The sequence below is a fragment of the Semicossyphus pulcher genome, unplaced genomic scaffold (genome assembly GCF_022749685.1).
Source record: "Semicossyphus pulcher isolate SPU_LCO1_2020_fin unplaced genomic scaffold, fSemPul1.0.p SCAF_1, whole genome shotgun sequence".
Taxonomy (NCBI): domain Eukaryota; kingdom Metazoa; phylum Chordata; class Actinopteri; order Labriformes; family Labridae; genus Semicossyphus; species Semicossyphus pulcher.
The window spans coordinates 38,207,432-38,227,843 of record NW_027211603.1 but is presented as its reverse complement, the minus strand read 5'-3'; the positions used below and the strand labels follow the sequence as shown (position 1 = coordinate 38,227,843).

The window sequence follows — 20,412 nt, the reverse complement described above, 5'->3', positions numbered from 1 at the left end:
ATTTTGAAGACATGTTTTAACGTTACCATAGTGACCAGAGAGTGTTAGGGGGCAGAGAGGATGTTACTCATGTTATGTTGTTGGCGCGATTGTTTTGAGGACGCATCTAATAAAGGATTCACGTTTATTATTATATTTAGAAAATACCACAGTTTTTATGCTGGTCGTATCATTTTATTTTGTTGTATTTATCCGCCACACCTTAAAGGCCGGTCCGTCTGACATTAAACCAGTCCATGGCGCAAAAAAGGTTTGGGACCGCTGGTCTAGGCGATCAGCCGCCTCTCGCAGGAGCTATGAAACAGAGCGTCTGGCAGCTATCTGATCAGATGCTAGATCTAGAGGGAGAAGTGTAGTCTCACATGATTGGCGTGTTTGATTCATGAGCTAGGGTTGATTACTGGCTACACTTGACAGTGAACATAAACATTACATGACATTCCTCATGCACTGGTTGAAGCGCTTACCTTAATCATTAGACATAAGTCAACAGTTACAGCTCCAACACTGCAACTGTATATATCCTAGTTTAACTATAGATATCCTAGTTTTAACCATTATCAAGTTTACAAGGACAGCTTGCTACCTAAAATAGCGTTAGCTTGCTAGGCTGTTGCCACTATTACCTTGATAATGTTGCCAAATTTCCTTCAGTTGTGGCATTTTTCTACACAGCCCTCACCAACTACAGGAAGTACCACCATATCCATAGCTCTGGGCACAAACCTCGATACATCCACGCAGTACTGCGGTGTATGGGTTTGATTGCTAATGCCTGGAGGTGAAATGAAAAATGTCATTGACATTTTTGTCTTTATTATTTTATTTACTTGTTTATTTATTTGAGATATTTATTTATTTTTGATTATGGCAGTTTCAGTCCTCCATATTATACTTCTTTTTAAAACTGATATATCCCCAACATTACGAAGCTATACATGTAACGTCATTGCGCACGCAGTGACGTCACTCGATACGTGCTCAGTCCAGACACACAAGGTCGTTGTGTTAGCAGTAAGCCGCAAACATGATGTCCCTCGCTGCCCGGTCGGGGGCTTTCTCCCCCTATATGCAGGCCACAGCCTTCACGGTGGCCGGTCCCCTGAAGGCTCTGGTCCCGGGGGTCGTCGTGAAGGGAGAGAAGATTTTATTAAACCCGAAAAAGAAGTTCCTGTGCCGGGAAACGCTGACCGGTCAAAGCCCGACAACAGGGCCTGCTGTGACGGTTAGCATCAATGGTGAGTCCTCCATCGTCTGCTAGCGTTAGCTGGCTAAGTCTACTCTCAGTTGATTAACGCCAAAAAATGTGTTCCGTCAGTGTACGGAAGGCGGTGTCCCTTCACTTGAGCTTTCACCCGGTGAGCTGGTCCTACTTAGCTAGCTTAGCTAACGTTAGCAGCCGAGTCTTAGCTAACATCCGGTTAGCCTCGCTGGCTAAAGATTGTCCTACACTTGAGGTCAGCCTCCAGTATGCATAATGTAATTAGTTACCATGCGGTACTGGTAGCCTTTTTGTGGATGGGAACCTAAAGTACAGAGCCCGGACAGTCTGTCTTCTCTGGATTTCATCATTAGCCGTGACAGAGTTACATTAGTCGGTGTTCCGTACTGTCAGTGTCCTGGAGTCACCCCTGCGACATGTTCAAAGTGCCCCTGTTTACAGTGTACCATGGCACAGGATGTCAGAAACCCAGTTATAACCCTTATATTGTACCATATCATTAACCTTAGAGCTCATACCATACTGTATTACCTCATCCTGCATACCATGACACTTTGTCCCACAACGGTCAATTTAACTTGTCACTTACTCCTAGATGTATAACACATTTATGTATCCCCTGAATTTGAATAAAGAAAACCATTCACAGTGCACTTCCTTAAGATACAAGTAATGTGTTCCTAATGAAAGAATGTATAGACTTAAAAAATAGATAGACACACTAGAAGAGTGAGGTGGTGTCTGTACCTGCAGAGAGTCTGCCCTCTCTGAGTTTGATTATTCTGCTAAAGGACGAGTGATTCAAACCTGCAGGATGAACACTTGGATACTAACAAGCTACGTATTTAGCTTAGATTCCTTTGAATATGTTGATATAACATTATAAGAATACAAAACATGGCTGGCTGCACGGCCAGTCATAATCATCCGTTCTGTGTCATGTGACTGTAGAAACCAGGCAACATGAGAACAGTGTGCAACAGCGCACATTCACACACTGCATTAAACCTGGTAGAGAATGGTGTTAAGGAAACATAGCATCTACTTTACACCTGTAGATACAATACAGAAACATGCTTGTTTGTGCTTATGTGTTCATAAACAGTGGAACACAAATCTTACTCATAACACCCCATACCCCAACAAACCAGCAGATGTCAGTTAGATAGTTTTTGTTGCTGTGTTTTGCTCCTCTACCTGAACATCCTGTCAGTCTTCCCTCCAGTTTATCTCTGTACTGTAACTAATAAACCTGTCTGTGCGTCACTGCAGGCTGTGCAGGAGTCCGATTCGCCCACACAGATGTCAGGATCCCTGACTTCTCTGACTACAGGCGCCCTGAGGTGCTGGACCCCAACAAGTCCTCCCAGGACAGCAGCGAGTCCAGAAGAGCCTTCTCCTACCTTGTCACCGGCGCCACCACGGTGGTGGGCGTGTACGCTGCCAAGACGGTGGTCACACAGTTTGTTTCCTCCATGAGCGCCTCTGCCGACGTCCTGGCCCTGTCCAAGATCGAGATCAAGCTGGGCGACATCCCTGAGGGCAAGAACATGACCTTCAAGTGGAGGGGAAAGCCGCTGTTCGTCCGCCACCGCACTGAGAAGGAGATCGCCACTGAGGCTGCGGTCAACATGGCGGAGCTGCGAGACCCTGAGCACGACAAAGACCGCGTCATCAACCCCAGCTGGGTCATCGTGCTTGGGGTGTGCACACATCTGGGCTGCGTGCCCATTGCCAATGCCGGAGACTTCGGAGGATACTACTGCCCCTGCCACGGCTCGCACTACGACGCCTCGGGCCGCATCAGGAAAGGCCCCGCCCCCCTCAACCTGGAGGTCCCTTTCTACGAATTCCCCGACGAGGAGACGGTGATTGTGGGATAAAAAACGCTCCTCAGACTCTGATGTTTCCACAGCATGGAGAGGTGTGTGCGTGTGTGACAGAGGTGTGTGCGTGTGTGACAGAGGTGTGTCACTACAGGGGGAACATGATCTTATTGTTGATCACAGCTGGTGGAAACGTTTCTTCTCTGCAGCGTATCTCTCACATAAGTGCAGCTCGACATGATGTATTTATTTCTGTTAAAACAGCAGCAGCTTTTAAACCCAGCATTCAGTCTGTGTCTTTGTTTCTCACCCTCTGAATCTGATGTGAACGTGGCAGAAGATCTAAGTTAGAGTCTATCTCAGTAACAAGAAACAGCTGTTGAGTTGATGATGGTTAATAAAGATTTCTATTTTATTTGAAGACATCGTCTCACTGCAGCTTTATTTGACTTCATCAGCATGTTGCTGAGCTATCACGTCATCGAATCAGGACTCTGCTGAAACCCAGTCCATTTCTTGTTTTGTCGTGACGTTTGTCACAGGTGCTCAAAGGATAATTAAAGGTAGGTCCCTTTTTAAAAAGATTTTTAGGTGTATAGGTGTGATGGTATCGTATCGTATGACGCCCTACGATACTGGACTTCCCCTTGAAGTCTGAACCTGCTGATGTGCAGTTTGTCGACAGTCAGCGGGCTCATCATCCAGGTGTCGCACACTAACAAAGTGACTTCAAATATTTAAGGCTCCTTATCTTAGATTAGTAATGAATGAGTGTTCCTTTATACAGTATAATCAACACTTGAACTGCAGAAGTCAGTTTGCATAATGTTAACAAGGTTTCATTTTCATAGAGAACATATACACAGCTTTATTCACCGTTTGTTTTTCTGAACTTTACTTGGAGAATCAGAAAATACAGCCTTAGAAAATGTGGGAAGGCGTGTGTTACAGGTAGGTAGGTTACCTGTTATTGAAATCATTCATTGACAATAATCTGAAGTTTTCTCTTCCTTAAAGTATAAAAGCATGCAGAAGCAGAGCACGGTGATAAGAACCAATCAGGAACACATCAAGTATCACTGATACTAAGGTGATCAGTATGATCACAGATATTTATTAACTAATCAATACAGAATGACTCATTATTGATCCCCAGTGAGCTGTAGTGACACTCCATCGGGAACAATCAGGGCAGGGCTTAATGATTCATGGTGATTCAAGCTGTTTTTATTATGATTAACCAATCATAGTCATTAGTTTACTACTTAACCAGCAGTTTGCTACTCGCTCTGTAACCTACTAATTAATGATCATTTTAAAACATGTCTCTTATTAAACCAATGAGGGCACTCTGAACATCATAATGACACCACTCAGTGTAACAGCAGCACAGTCTGAACACACCTGAGGGAGCATTCACCAGGGGTCCGTTTCAGAAAGCGGGTTAAGTGAAAACCCCGGGTTTGTTAACCCTGAAATAAGGGAAACCTCGGGTTTGCCGTTTCAGAAAGAGAGGTAACTTTACCTCTGAGTTGGTTACTATGGTAACTGAGTCTGTGAACTTAACCTGGTCGCGAGCAGGTTTTCTTCAGGAAACTCAGTTTCGCTCCGTCTCCTCCCTCTAGAATATAAAACCCTCACTCAATCAGCCCGTCTCACGCGTGTGTTTGAGCGGTTACCGAATTAAAAGAAGAAACGTTGCGTCTCTGTGCTGCTCTGACCGCTTTGCAAAAGTCTTTTATAGTTATGATAAAAAAAATCAAAAGACAAATCTGTGTCAAAGTCATCATTTGTAGATTTCCCACCACCACTGCCGAGAGCACTCAAATAAGACGCCGGAAGTTATTGGAATTTTTTTTTTACTAACACAATTCAGTTTAATCAACATAAATTATAATGTATGTGAAGTCAGCATCATGTTAGGGATAAAGCTAATGCACATTAAAACAGCCACTGAATGATATTTCTTTAGTTTAATATTTAAAATATGATTGAAGTGCTTCCATGTATGTTTTTTTTCTCCCGCTGGATTGCTCCTAAATTAATATAAATTTTAGCTTCCGGTCGTGATTAAGTATTAAATAAATAGACCAGTTCAAACTTGCAAATTTACTCGAGCAGCAGTTTCTTCCCACGCCGCTTCTCTCTCTTTTTCGAGCTCCACTGGTGTGACGTAGGAGGACCTCTTTTTGTGTACCGTTGCCATGGTGAATCGTGGTATCGGGGCTCCATTAATGCTGGCTTTTAACAGTCAGCGTGCACGCACTTAACTCCGGCTGAACCTACTCAGAGTTGATTGAACTAACTCTGATCAGCTGTTCTGAAACCAAAAAGCCAGCGAATTTTAACTCAGGGTTTGTTGAACCTCCTTTCAAGTGTGAGCTGTGCGTTTCTGACTGAAATCAGTGTCTGATACATAAAGGGTTAATTTAAAACTCTTTATATATCCCACATGCTCAAAACCAGTGGCGCAAAAAGTGGGTATGCACTATATGCGGCACATAGGGGCGCCGCGCTAGAGGGGGCGCCAAAGCGATGGGGGGGAAATTATTTCGAGGTGGCATTTTCTGTATTTAACAGCTGTTTGTGCATGTGTAAATGATATGATCAATGACAGAGGCACGTCACTGATTAGGTGCCCCTCCGCTCCTTCACCTCCCCTCCTCTCGCCCCCCACACACACAAACACATACTATAGGCGCTCCAGTGCGCGCCCCCTCGAGTGTTTTCATTTGAATCGCGTTGTCATCTGATGACAGGGAGCTAAAGATGGAGAGGCAGAAAAGAAAGCTCTCGGGGGCACAGAACAGAAAACGGAAGAGGGAGAAGGAGAAGGATTTTGTAGGGATGAAAAAAAGCTTTTCAAACTGGGTAAAAGACAGAAGGTAAGTTATGTAAGTGTATCAAGAGGAGGCTTGTAAATATTCAGGTTAGCTAAAGCTGCTACTAGTAAAACGACCCAACTTGTGTTTCAATGTCTTCACTCAGATATAACACTACAGTGCTGTTGTGAAGTATCTCATAAGTCGGATCAGATGCAGCGTCCAATCAGTAACTGATCCCATGCTGTAATATGTAACTTAAATTAAAAGTCTGTAATAAAAGTCTTATACATATATATGTAATGTGTCTGCATACCCCTCAGAAAGTAGGTAGTTGCGTCCCTGCTCAACACAACAACCAAGCACGACCACAAACCAGTGATTTTCATATTTATAACAAAACACTTCATCGTTTTTCTGAAATGTAGTGAACTCATGCCTCAGGCTGCTTCTGTGTGCGTACATGAACACAGAACGTAGCTTTAACATGCAGGGCCTGCACCACGATGAGTGCTGTGTGTGTGCGTGTGTGTGTGTGTGTGTACATGTTACACACAGTGTGAAGGCTCCCTCTCACTGCGTCCTGCAGCTCCTGCTCTGTGTGACAAACAGATTAACAAACCAGTGCAGAGAAGAGTCGTCAGCGTCTCACGTCAGCACAGTTTACCAGAAAAACACTCCATTACAGGTAAGAGTACAGTCGTGTTACCAGCTACATGTTTTATAATAGAGAATAAATAGAGAAGGATAGAGAGATGAGAATAACGTGAAAACATTACCAGACTACAGTCAATCAGGCATTGCACTGCATCAACATGAGCTGTATTAGACGACCACGAGTGCACGTACAGGAAACAATAAGAGTCAGGAGTCAATACAGCTAAGAACAAGAACAACAAGACTTTATTCGCTAAATGTCAAACATAATGCATGGTTCAATTTGTTTAATTAATGCAGAGGACAGTGCATACTGCACACCTGTGGGCAGAGGTGACACATGCAGGACCTTAACCCTGGGGTTGGTTTTTTTTTGAGTGAAAAAAACCAATGATTGTCATGAAACTTTTATTTTGAAAGTCTCACGACATGTTTCTTGTTTATAATTGCTAACTGTTTTATATTGAAAGTGTAATTGGAAATCAGAATCAAGTTGATTGCCAAGTAGGTTTACACATACAAGGAAACTGACTGTTATAAATAAAGGTGATGTGGTGGTGTAAATAAAGAACATGTAATTATGTAATCTGGGGTCTGTTTCACAAAGAAGGTTCAACAAACTCTGAGTCTAACCCTGAACTCTGAGTTGATCTACTCTGAGATAGGAAACTGAGTTTTCGGTTCCAGAGCTGATCAGAGTTAGTTCAATCCACTCTGAGTAGGTTCAGCCAGAGTTAAGTGCGTGCACGCTGACTGTAAAAAGCCAGCATTAATGGAACCCCGACACCACGAGTCACCATGGCAATGGTACACAAAAAGCGGTCCTCCTACGTCACACCAGTGGAGCTTGAAATCCTCACGCGGACGTTCAGCGAATACGAGCATGTTTTTAGAAACATAAAGTAACACAGCTGCAGCTGCAAAAGAGAGAGAAGCGGCGTGGGAAGAAACTGCTGCTCGAGTAAATTTAAACTGGTCTATTTATTTAATACTTAATCACGACCGGAAGCTAAAATTTATATTAATTTAGGAGCAATCCAGCGGGAGAAAAAAACGTACATGGAAGCACTTCAATCATATTTTAAATATTAAACTAATGAAATATCATTCAGTGGCTGTTTTAATGTGCATCAGCTTTATCCCTAACATGATGCTGACTTCACATACATTATAATTTATGTTGATTAAACTGAATGTGTTAGTAAAAAAAAAAAATTCCAATAACTTCCGGCGTCTTATCTGAGCGCTCTCGGCAGTGGTGGTGGAAAATCTAAAAATGATGACTTTGACACAGATTTGTCTTTTGATTTTTTTAATCATAATTATTAAGACTTTTGCAAAGGTTTACGTAATTAAAGAACATGTAATGAGAGTGTTCTTCTAGTGTCTAGAAGGTTCCTGGTTTCAATCCCGGTTCAGACGTAGTGGGCCTTTCTGTGTGGAGTCTGCATGTTCTCCCCGTGCAAGCGTGGGTTCCTTCCAGGTACTCCGGGTTCTTCCCACAGCCCAAAGACATGCTCTTTTGGTTCATTGCTGACTCTAAATTGTCTGTAGGTGTGAATTTGTTCGACTGCCGGCTCGCCTCGACAACAGGCGGGAGTACCCGATTGCAGTCGGGGGAGGAGTCATAAAGTCGGATACTTCTTTGTTGACAAATTTGCTGCTCGCCTTGTCAAGCATCTATAATACCAACACCTCACTGTAAATTACTGTGAATACAGTCTTCATTTGTTGTTATTATTATTATTATTATTACATATTTATATATCATTATTATTTTAATTGGATTTAATATTAAGCTCTGATTATACTTTATTCAGGGCTTTTGATAGTTATTTCGATATAAACGTCATTGTATTTATGTTTATTAAGACAGCGTTCATGAGGAATGAGTAAAGCATCACATTGTGAATGACAGTACTTTGATAAACCCGTTTGGTGTCTGTCTGACACTTCATTAAGTTTAATGAATAATGATGAATAAGACAGAAGTCTCATCACTTCCTTGTGGGTGGTGTCAAAGCTTTTTTCAGACAGTAGGCGCTTCATTCAAACCAGAGCCAGAACCAAGTCGTTTCCCATCATGCACGGCGTTATGCAGTCGGTGGAGAGCAACTGCGGCGCCTGGCCCTGAAAACTGCGGCCGCCTCGCTCCCGCGGAACTTCAAAGCCTCGCACAGTCAGGTTTTCAGAGCAGGGTGGACAACAATCTAACCGTCATGCAATATGCTTGGCAAGGCGGCGATCGATTGTGATTCCTATACCAGAAATGTGGAGATTCGTGAAATCACAGTTACGTGTGAGCGTTCATCAAACAACAAACGTGCCTGATCGTATGTTTCCCACTATTGTATTGTAATATTATATTATTGTTATATTGTTATGTCATAATATTGTATTATATAGTAAAATTATGTTATAGCTGTTGCGGGGTTCTCTCTCAGACTCCTCTAACCAGTTGGGAAAACACAGGCGTAGCCGTACAGTTTTGGTGTAATTTATTTTTACCGGCCTCCCAAAGTGCAGTGATTATTTATAACAAAAATACTATATACAAAATTTACAAGAGAATAATGCAGGAGCTCCACATCAACTCACAGGCAAAAATCACAAAAAGTAGCATCAATGCAAAAACAGTTTTCTCAGTAGTTACCTCCTCTGTAACAAACTCCCTACTCCCTTCTAAAGCCCAAGGCAGCACCTTATATACCAGAAGCCCCGCCTACTGGGCGTTATCAATAACATCATTTTTTACCACAAATGTATTTTCTTATTATTTCTAGTGGCAGGAGCTTTTAAACTTTTAACACAGCTTCTAATAAGATTGTATACATTTTAATAACCATTTTATCAAACCAACACAATATACTTGGCAAATATAGATATGAAAAACCCAAAAGCCCGTATGATCACGTCACGTGATCATGAATCGCACAGCATACCGGGATATTTAATATCCGGAAATGGGACGCTCCGTTTCTCTTACCAGCCTCGCATACGGCGCATGGCAGCATTAATATGCAGCGCACCTCGAGGTAAGAAAACCTAATGTTGTGTAAATGTGTGCTAAGGTTAACAATAGACTTCCAAGTGTGCACCCTTGGTCGTGCTACCGAAACGGAGAGGGGAAAAAAGGATAATGCAGTTTTTCAGGCGGATTAGAGACACTGATGGAGAGGGAAAAGTTTGGTGTGTGTATGTGCATGTGTGTCTGTGTGTGCGTGTGTCTGGGTTCGCGCTGCCCGCAGTCAGTGACGGAGCCGCTCCGTCACAAAAGCATTCCAAATTATATTACATTATTGTTATATAATAGTATTGTATTGTAGCATTATATTCTGTATTTAAATGACATTATAACATACTGAGTTATATTAAATAATTGTAGTAATATCATTCTACAACACAATACCTTATCACATAATTGTAGTATATTATGTTACATTATATTATTGTTTCTTAGTGTTTTTATATTATAATATCGTTATATTATAGTACTGTATTGTAGTATTACATTATATTATATAAAATATAATATAGGAAAATATAATATTTCAGAAGAATAACATATATTAACATAGATTATATAACAATATAATTCTAAATCATTGACATGATGTTGCCTCTTCATAGATCGGAGCCGCATGTCCCAGAGGAAGTAGTGGCTCTTCAAAAGGTTCATGTTTGGCATCGAGCTGGTGAGATATCCGCCCCAGTAACCAACTAAATTCAGATAAGTAACCAGTGTAATGTTCAATTTCTCACGTTTATAACAAACCACTTCAGTATTGATCGACTTACAGTGGATTTTATTGAGAAATCAAGGATCTCTCAGTGCACATTCTATTTGTTACTAGCGGATCCTGACCCCTCCAACATGGAGGCAGCGGGGACGCATTGCGGCGACGTACAGCAGTATCTATGTTTCTATATCTATGGGGTAATGCCCCAAATTGTAGGGGGGATCTGACACCGAACAGAAACACAGTCCTGCAGGGGCTAGCTCCAGAAAGTGTCAAACACTTAAAAAATGAATCCGACAAAACTACCATGTCTAAATCTGGCAGGTGGAAGGATTATAATTGATATAGGTATTAAATGTAGTCATGAGAGAGGACATCTGATGTCCCGCAGGCAGGAACACCCTCTGCAGGGCGAGCGGTCCCTCTGCTGCAGCCTGTCAGGATGCTCTGTAAGCTACAGAGGCAGTCTGTGTTGTGTTTAAACAGCATGGGGCAATGACATAATAAAGGAGGTTTAAAAGCATGTGTCAGTCCTGCACTGATTCACTAACCTGCCCAGGTCAGACTCTTCAGGTGTGCAGAGAGCGAGCGGAGCAGACGTGCAGGAACAAGTGGGAATGTAGTTGACTTAGGATGGATGTTTATTTAGTTTGAGCCAGACTCTCCTCAGAGTGCTTCTTTTTATGGAACTGCATTTTTAAAGTGCAGCAGGTTTTTTAGTGGATCCCAAAAACAGCCCAGCGTCCCCCTCAGAGAGAGCACAGCGCGTAATCGGGAGGGGGGGGGGCTGACACACACAATGTGGGAGAACACTCTGACACAGTCTGCTCCAGGTCTGTGGGGAACACCGAGCTCTTTCTTGACTGTTGCTCAGGCTTTTAGAGCCACTCAGCACAGTTACATTTGTGTCAGCGTTTTAGAAACATCTTCCCGTGCACCCGGTGGAGGCCGGGCAAAATGAGGCGTGGAATCTCAGGGAACAACCCAACTAAAAGCACAGCACACCTTGTCACATCAAGCAGCCCGACAGGCTGCAGCGTTAGTGACATGAGGACAGAGCTGCTGATGGAGCGTCTGATCTCAGCAGTTTGTCCTGACGCTGGTTCAGCGCCTGGATAGAGTCAAGTATTCTGTTTCCTACATATTCTTTAAAACGCATCAAACAAAGAGAATCCTCACATCGTGTCCTGAGAGCAGCTTAGATGCGTTTGACCTTAATTAAACCCAAACCATGTTTTTTTAATAACCTAAACAAGTAGTTTTAGTGGCTTTAAATAACCAGGCTGTGACTGTTTCACAGCGTAAATATGCATCAGTATGAAGACTGTGGAGCCCGGCATACGATGCACACTTCAGACCAGCATTATCTGATCATAGGTGATGGACCCAGCCAGGTATTACTGCCCTCCGCAAAACTGTATCTAACTCGGAGCTTGATAACTTCCAAAATCTATGCCAGTCATTTGAAGTGAATAGGTAAGATTTCTATAGGTATTAACAAATCAGACATTTCTTTCTGCGAGAGATCAGAGGTCCAAACCCTGAAAGCCCCTCTGAAATTACTCACTTTATAGGTGCTTATAAAGTACTAAAGGGACCATATGCAAATTATATAAGAGAATCACCTCAGTGAACAATACTCAACAAATGATCACTGGGAAAATCAGACCAGGCCCAATAAACCTAAAATAACTTAACAGTTACTGTTGAAGCGAGAGTTGCCACTCTTACAATATGAAGAGATTACACAGGCTGCCCTCGGGGTGTCAATCCCGAGACTTTCCTGCTAGCGAAGGAACGTTCATTAATCTTCCGCCTGTGGCACTCGCGGATCAACGGGACTATGCTAGCGGGCCCTTAGCCCTCGAGGAATGATTGACTTAAGATCCCAATTTTAATCAATGATAAATATTAAATAACATCAATATAGATTTTAAAAATGTAAATTTTAATCAGTGTGTTACGACCGTATAGTCGTAATGTGTTTTCTCTTGTATTACTGTGAGTTGTGTGTGCCTGTGTTGTATGTGATTGAGTATGTAAATAGGTGTGCGCAGGTCCCTCGAGCTGATTGGCTGACACCTCATCAGCGCCCGCAATTGGTTGGCTGTTGGCTGAGTTGTTAGGTCAGATCATTTACCTTCTGAGTTAGAACTGTTTGTTATTTTGATTCACCCTGAAGTTCAGTTTAACACTTTTGTTGATGTTAAACTTATATATATATATATTTATTTTTGGCGTTAAAAATAAATCCATCATATTTTTAACACTAAACTTTGTGTCTGTGGCTATTTGGGACTTGAGGGAAATGGGATTCATATTATGCCTCGGCCACCCCTAGACGGGGCATAACATATGGCATCACACCATGTGATTATTGTGGTTTCCTGACTTTTTCCAACACTGATGAGCTGCTGAGGAACAAGGACAGTTAGAAACCTGACTTTCCTGACTTTCAGAATCTTACGCTGCCATGGCTGCTTGGCTGTTAATCTGAAGTATAAACAAGAGCTAAGCACTCGCAGCAGCTTAACGGTACAATATTTCATGTTCGGATAACACTAAATCTTGAAGTTAGAAATGGGCATTTGGAGCAGTTAGCCACTTTCTCTACACGTTTAATCGTTTGACTGATTTAATTAAACTGGAAAACACAAACAAGAAAGGCTTTTCTGGTGTTGGGTCAATATGAACTTTAGCTAAGGTGCTATCATTGAATTTTTTAGCATGACAATTTCCCTCTGGTGGCTCAGTGCAGACAATGATGTTGCCATACATTGTGTGCTGTGAGGTCTGTAGGGATTAGGGTCAGCGTTGTTGTCAGAAGTAGTTATAAATACATTTTTCTGATTATAACAATACACATTTTTTTCAATTTTATGCACTCACTGACTGACTGCCACAAATACTTCAGCGTGTGATCGTCCTTTGCCACACGTATGTCAGAGAAACACTAACAGGTGGCCAGAGCTCTGCTTGGCTGCAGAAACAGGCTGTATTAAGCCCCTGAAGATAACACAACTTAACTCCAACTGATCATGTAGAGGAGGAATGTGGTGATCAAGGGTCAGGTTTTTTTAACCTGAAAATCATAATTGAGCCTTTAACTATAGGAATATTTAAGGGACAGAATGTAGATGGTCACAATGATGGAGACGGTGTTTTACCAGCCTGAGCGACTGACCGTGCCAGCGGCCCTGTTTACGTTTCTGGGTCATCGTAAGTCTTCCGTCTGGACTAACAGGAGTCAGCATCCACCACATGGAGATGACACAGAGGCAAGTTCTTTCACAACAAACCATTTATGACTTAAAACTAATGAATGAACCATATATCTAATAGCTGTACTTTAATTTTAAATTCATGTGCAGTTATTTTTCAGGAGGGTCACTCTGGATGAGGTACTAAATGCACAGCCAAACTCACTACGAGCAGCAAGACAGAAAAGTGTCAGGAATCAGCTCTCAGATCTCCACCTTCCTCCAACGACTCACTGAATGTGAAAGGACTTGAAACTAGGTAAGTTATCTTTTAAGTGTTTCTTTTTCTTTGACTTCAATGCATCCTAGCTCATTTTCAATAGAATGTTTGTTGATTTATGTCTTGTGTTTCCTTCAAAAATGCCCTTTAGCATAGCCAGCATTTCTTCTGTGTCCGTGGTAACAGATATGTGTCACAGCTTCTTTTTATAAATCACAGAAATGTGTTTCCTGTATTAATTGCACACACCTGAAGTATCTTGGTCAGTAGTCCAGCAATAAGCCCCAACCTTGTTAACCAACAAACAAAATGTTCAAAACATATTTTAATATAATAACAAATATGATGCAGTCCATGAAGCACCAGCAAAATAACTCGATTGATTTTCATGGTTAACAACTATTCTAGTCTACTCTTTAGAACTTTAATCATTTTTTGCTCATTCTGCAGTTACCTATTATACTGTTGCAGTTAGCTATACTACTGTTGCAGTTAGCTATAGTATACTGTTGCAGTTAGCTATACTACTGTTGCAGTTAGCTATAGTATACTGTTGCAGTTAGCTATACTACTGTTGCAGTTAGCTATACTGTTGAAGTTCCCCATACTGTTGCAGTTACCAATAAAGTAAAGTGATTGGCTGCTATTTTCACTTCTATTCTAACTTAATTTTAGGTCATAGTTCATCTTAATTTCTCTTGTGATCATGTGAATGTCTTGCATATTGGCAGCAATACCTAATCATCCTAATACCCTCATCATCCGTGTATAGTAACTGATGACTATAGCACTGATTCCGGTTCAGATCCCACCGTCACCGTGGATAAAGATCCAGATGCAGTGTAAGACACGACAGCGAGGTACATTGATGGATTTTCAATCCGAATCTTTAGCGCTCAAAAGAGACATGCATAGACTTTCCACATTTCCTCCTGCCTGAGGGTGGCTGACTTGTGGTGGTTGATTCATTTTGCAGTACATACACCACTGTAAGGACTGTCTCTGCGACAACAAAACATTAAAGTGGGCGATGGTGTTGAGTGTGATTGAGGAGTGTGCTCTTTGTTTACTTCAGGGAGTTTTCCCATGTGGAAATTCTGACCAATCAGAGAGCAGCTTCCTCACACATCAAAACACTTGGTCCGCTGGTGAAAGCTGCCGTGTGAACACAAACCAAACTCCAGGCAAAATGCGACATTGTAACAATTTGGTCTTTCATTCGGATCAAACAGACTTTGGGTGTGAAAGCAGGCTCAGAGTCAGTTACATTAATAGCTGGCAGTTACATGATGAACATGCTTGTGTTGGTGCGTGTCTGTGTTTATTTGAAGTGTCCTGTATTGTCTGGTTTTGTTTGGTATAGTGCTCCATTGTTATTTCTTTAACCCACTGCTTTAAATGACTTGTTTTTGTCATTGAGAATACTTAGTTGAATTTTACTAAATATGCTGACAATGAAGACCTTTTTTATTCACTGTACTCAGACTTGTAGCCCTTTTGTGAAATGTTACTGTGTTTAAAGTAGCAGTAATACTCAAACAAAATAACAGTATCATACTATAGAACACAATGTAGTAGAGCAGTTATACTGTATAATACACTCACAGTAAGACTATGTAACTGTAAAACATAATTACAGTATAGCTGTTTTACAGTAAAATAGCATTACATTAAGTAAATGGAAAGGTACAGTAAGTTACTGTGAAAATCAAATGTCTAACTGTGTACGCGTTTCCACCGATTCTTTGACCTGCAGGGATTTTTGCTGGAGAAATGAGCTTCAGTTCATTAAAACTCCTGAGCAGGAATCTGAATGAACCGAGGCCAGAGCTCCTGCTGGAGGGAGTGTGGATCAGTGCGGGTGGACCACGCCCACATCTTCAGCCTTTTCAGTGGAAGCTAGGACGTATATCAGGGATAATGGGCTTTTGTATTGATGTGTCATTTTTCTCTTTGCCTCTTGGAATTATTCCTGCAGGTTTGTGTGAAAGTGATGTTTACCTGCTGAAGCTTCTTATGGCTGCAAGTCAAAAATCCATTACCATAGCTGGCCTCAGAGAACTACAGACCTTTTCATGGGCCCAGTGAACTACATATGCTCCATGGAGAGGATGACCCACACCCTCCATCTCCAGAGAGATGGGGGAAGATTTAGGTACTGTAAGGACATCAGTGCAATCAGCCGTGCCTGTATGATGTTAGCTGACCTCACTCTCGTACCCCTGTAAACACTGTGGAGCCGTTCACATGAAGACAGGATATCAGCTTCACATTTTCATATTTTGTCTGAATGTCATAATGAGCGTGTGTTGTCAATTCTTCCTTTCAAAGTAAGTGTTTTTATCTGCTGTATTTTCACACCTCTCTTCAGAATAAATGTTGTCTTCAGCAGACAGCCAGGAGCGGTTTACACCATCTCTTTGGTAGATGATACCTTTGATCACTGTAAATGACACTGTAATGAATCTGCTACTGACAGGCAGCTGTTTGCTGAGCCAGACCTTACGGCTGATGTCACACCACATTTTATTGGTTTATACAGGTCGTACTTTATGCTGCCCTGTGATTTAGTCACTAACAAAACACATGGTGGAGAACAGGAGGGACAGAGGCTGCCTGCAGCGCTGCGTAAGCATTTAACAAGAACTGAAGAAGGCGTTTCAAGGCTCTGTAAAACCCTTACTGTAAACTGTCACTGTGTTAGAGTTTCGTTTGACACTCAGAGAGAAAAAGGACCTCACATCACACTAAACTACCAACCAGTGACTGCATATGAGACGTGGACCACTCGGGCCTGAAACCTGCATTATGTCTAATGTCCAGCAGGGGGCGACTCAACTGGTTTCAAACAGTAGTCTGATTCTATAGAAGTCTATGAGAAAATGATCCTCCTTCTCTCTTGATTTGTTCCCTCAGTAAACATGAGTTTATGGTCTCAATCTCTAGTTCTCTTCTTCAAACACAGCGTGATGTTCATTTAGTCACTGATGCTCCCATGTAGAGTCACACAGACCAGGAAGCAGGGGAGGGTTTAGGGCGGGGCTTCTTGGGATTGATAAGGTTATATGATGATCTGTAAACTGTCTGTTACTATTTATTTTTCACACAGTACATTTTGTTTAAAGATCAGCATCCATATGTATCACAGTTACTTTGAATCACAGATGCACCTTGCTAACCAAGCTAGTGCTAAATTAACTGTTTAAACCAGTGGGTGCAATCACGGTCTCTACGTCCACTTCCTTTATACAGTCTGTGCTACGAACCAAGAACACTGACAGTGATCTCCTCTGTGCTTCTTGATGAGGGGAAACGGCAACACCTCTGTGCCAACAAACAACAGAGTCAAACACAAACACACTTGATTACACTCGTTTTTTACAGAATACTAAGCTGACACATTCACATTTCTCAGAAGCCATAATTAAAAACTTTTTCATTTTTACTTACAAGGTAAACTTTTGCCAGTCTCTGGCACAGCAAGATGTAAACATAAAGCTGTACTGGTGATAAACTGGTGATTTGAAAAGCCTGCGTGTAGTCTGATGGGTTTGCTAACACAGCTGTAGTTGTGTGGTTGTACTGTTAGTTAATTAGTACTGGAGATGTTATATGTTTCAACCATACACTGTTTAAAACTGACGACATGATCTCTAAAAGTGAAGCCTCTCTGTCGCCCCCTGCTGACTGGCTGCAGTATAGCTCATAAAGCCCGCCTCCTCCATGTTAACAGATGGGACATGAGTCAAACTATAAAATCAAAATACACGTCAAATACATTTTTCTCAAACATGGTTTCTGTCACTATAGTTAGTTATTATCATGCTGATTTATGTCCAAGTGTTCATTTTTCTTTACAGCCGTTGTGCCATGCCCAGGAACAACTACTGTATCCTCTGAACCTGGGTGCAGAGTTTTGTTACCTTTTGTTGATCAAAATATCCTTTGATACGTTACTATAGAAATAAACCAACAGCTAATTAAAAATGTCTGAAACAATGTGATATGTTCTTAGAGAAGAGCTGGTGTGTTAACACGAGTCTCTGCTGCATGGCCCTCTTTAACCAGCAGGGATCCAGCACAGAGTCAGGACAGGAGACTGATCATGTGATGAGTTCATTATGATCACAAGTAGACACTGACTGTACACACACACACACACACACACACACACATCCCCAGGCTATACATTCGTATCAGTTTAATGCAAGCTGACTTTGTAATTACACTGATGGCCTGAGCCGAGCACGAGGAATGTTTTATTCAGACTAAACATTGACTGAAGGATCATCTGCTGCTGCTGCTGCTGCTGCACGTCAGTGACATCAGATAACATGAGCAGTGGTGAGTGAGAGGGCCGGAGGATCTTAGTAACACACACTGTTCGCTGCAGTCACACAACAAAGACACACACATTTTTAAACCCTATTTCCACATGTGTGTGAGTGTCTCCTGTAGATGTGTTCATCCTGCCGCAGTGAAACAGGCTGTAACGGCTGCAACATAATCCTTGATGAATCAAAGGTCGTCCACTTAAAGTTCTTGTTGTTTCCACTGACAGGCTCAGGTTGTTATTCTAAGTGTGTGACAACATGACAGAAAGGATCCCTACAGAGAAATACCTTTTTGTTACAGGGGAAGATGATATTTATAGCCACAAACAGACGTTACATCGCTCTCTGCAGACACACTCCAGTGATAAAAACAGTGATTTTACCTCACAGAACACAGGAGGAGCTGCCGGTCTACCGCTGCCTCGATCTGCCTGTCTGTGGTATTGTGTGACTTTGGTGTTGTCCAACACAATGCTCTTGTAACTAAATGTATCAAACAAACTCAGTAAGAGGAGGCTGTAGACCAGCAGCTCTATTGTTCTGTCAGGTAAAATGACTGAAGACAGGGAGAACTCTGCCCAGGTCCTATGGGTGGAGGCCCAGCCACCACGTGGAAGCTCCCCACCCTGGTCTGATGTTTATACATATAAGAGCATCATACACTATCACTGCAATATGTATTGCATGTACAGTATGTAAATGTATTTTAAAGGCCCATCTAGGGTCGGGCTTTGCAAATTAGCCAAGGCTATAAATGCTGTAGTGTGTGGCATCGGTTTACTTGCTTACATACTTGTCCCTATACAAATAAACATTAATATCACATGAGAGGCAGTGATGTAGTGAATATGATCACGGCTGGGATTCGGTCGTAGGCACAAGGTCGCATCACGACCTAGAGCGTGATATTGCTTTATACAGCAGTTAGCCTACACAAGAGGTAAATAGTATTAAACAGTTACAACAGGTTGTTTTTTGCTCCGCCAACTCAGTTACTTCCACAGGTTCCCCTGCACTCTGTGTCTACAGGTGACCACAGATCAGCTGTTTATATCATCTACATGCATCTGTAGGTTTTAATTTATCAGCAACCAGTGAGGTAAGAGTCTGCTGTGTGATTCAGAGGTACCAGCTTTATTAATGAAGACACGGTCTGCTGTAGTGCTATTAACAGTACTGGTCTGAACTGTGTACAGAGACATTCACACAACAGACAGGCAGTCTGCATGTTATTCAAACTGCCCTGATGGAGCAGCAGCTCACAGACAGAAACACGACATGTGAAACGACTTCATTCAGGTTTTAACTCGTTTACATTACCCCTACTTGTTAATGAACTATGTTTTAATGGTTAGCTCATAAACTTGGTGGTTTCCTGAGGCCTCTGTTATCACCATTACCTGATGATAAATGGTGATAGATATCCTTATTGATGAATGTAGACAAAAGCTATTGAGGTCATATGTTTGGCTCAGTCACACAGCCTTAAATGGGAATTTAATCTAGACGTGTCAAGTTAGCCTCATTGTTTGAATAATTAGTGACTAATATTTTACTTATGTAATAAAACATATTTCTTTAAAAAGTGATTTTAGTTTAAAAATGTTCATTTTCAGGACATAACTACACATCTCTGCAGTGGTGCAGATGTCCAGCAGCGGCCTCATGTCAAAGGTCCCTTTACAGCTGAGCATCACACGCGAGGACGTCCTCTGATCTCAGAGTTCAAACGTCAATATAAACATTAAGAAATAATGTCATTCGTTTTTTACTGCTGTTAATGTCTCTATATAAACTGACCCACAGAATTATGGGTAATATATGAGGGCAGGGCTGTGTTCTCTGTCAGTGCAGGAGAGCAGGTGTGCAGCAGGTGAGGAGGGGGGGGCGTCTGGCCTGGATAACACTACACCAAGTTTCTAACTTGGTCTGCTGAGCTCACACTTTGACTGTTTCTGGGTCAGGCTCACAAACATTGTGTTTACATCTCTGATAGAAAATACAATGAAATGAAACAAGAGAATGATTGACACACACCCTGCTCATCATCAGGCTGACAGGCACTCACAGGTGTCCTCACAGAGCACACAAAGCCACACTGTTACCTCTGCTGTGCAGTAACAGGACAGGTAGCTGTCAGGTCTCAGGGTTATGTTCCCTTCATGTTTCACGTCTTGTGTTTCTTGTTTTATACTCAGCTCAACATGTGTCTCATGTCAGATGCTCCACTTCCTGCCCTCCTGTGTTTCCTGCCTGTGTGATTACCTGCCCCGCCCTGATGTGTCTCATTATCTCCACTCCCCTGGAATATTTAGTCTCTGGCTGTTTCTC

At 42.0% G+C, this 20,412-nt stretch overlaps 1 protein-coding gene across 1 annotated transcript; it reads left to right on the top strand.

Moving 5' to 3' along the window:
- The first annotated feature begins 991 nt into the window (after positions 1-991).
- Positions 992-3,469, top strand: uqcrfs1 (ubiquinol-cytochrome c reductase, Rieske iron-sulfur polypeptide 1). Its single transcript, XM_069659989.1, has 2 exons — positions 992-1,238; positions 2,495-3,469. Exons 1-2 carry the CDS (start codon positions 1,028-1,030, stop codon positions 3,103-3,105), a joined length of 822 nt encoding a protein of 273 aa, XP_069516090.1. The 5' UTR covers positions 992-1,027; the 3' UTR covers positions 3,106-3,469.
- Positions 3,470-20,412: the final 16,943 nt, after the last annotated feature.

What these genes read in the sequence shown, in the direction of transcription:
- uqcrfs1 (XM_069659989.1), top strand. Translation starts at nt 1,028, where the DNA reads ATGATGTCCCTCGCTGCCCGGTCGGGGGCTTTCTCCCCCTATATGCAG. An exon ending in TGTGACGGTTAGCATCAATG is followed by an intron (nt 1,239 to 2,494) that starts GTGAGTCCTCCA and finishes GCGTCACTGCAG; the next exon opens with GCTGTGCAGGAGTCCGATTC.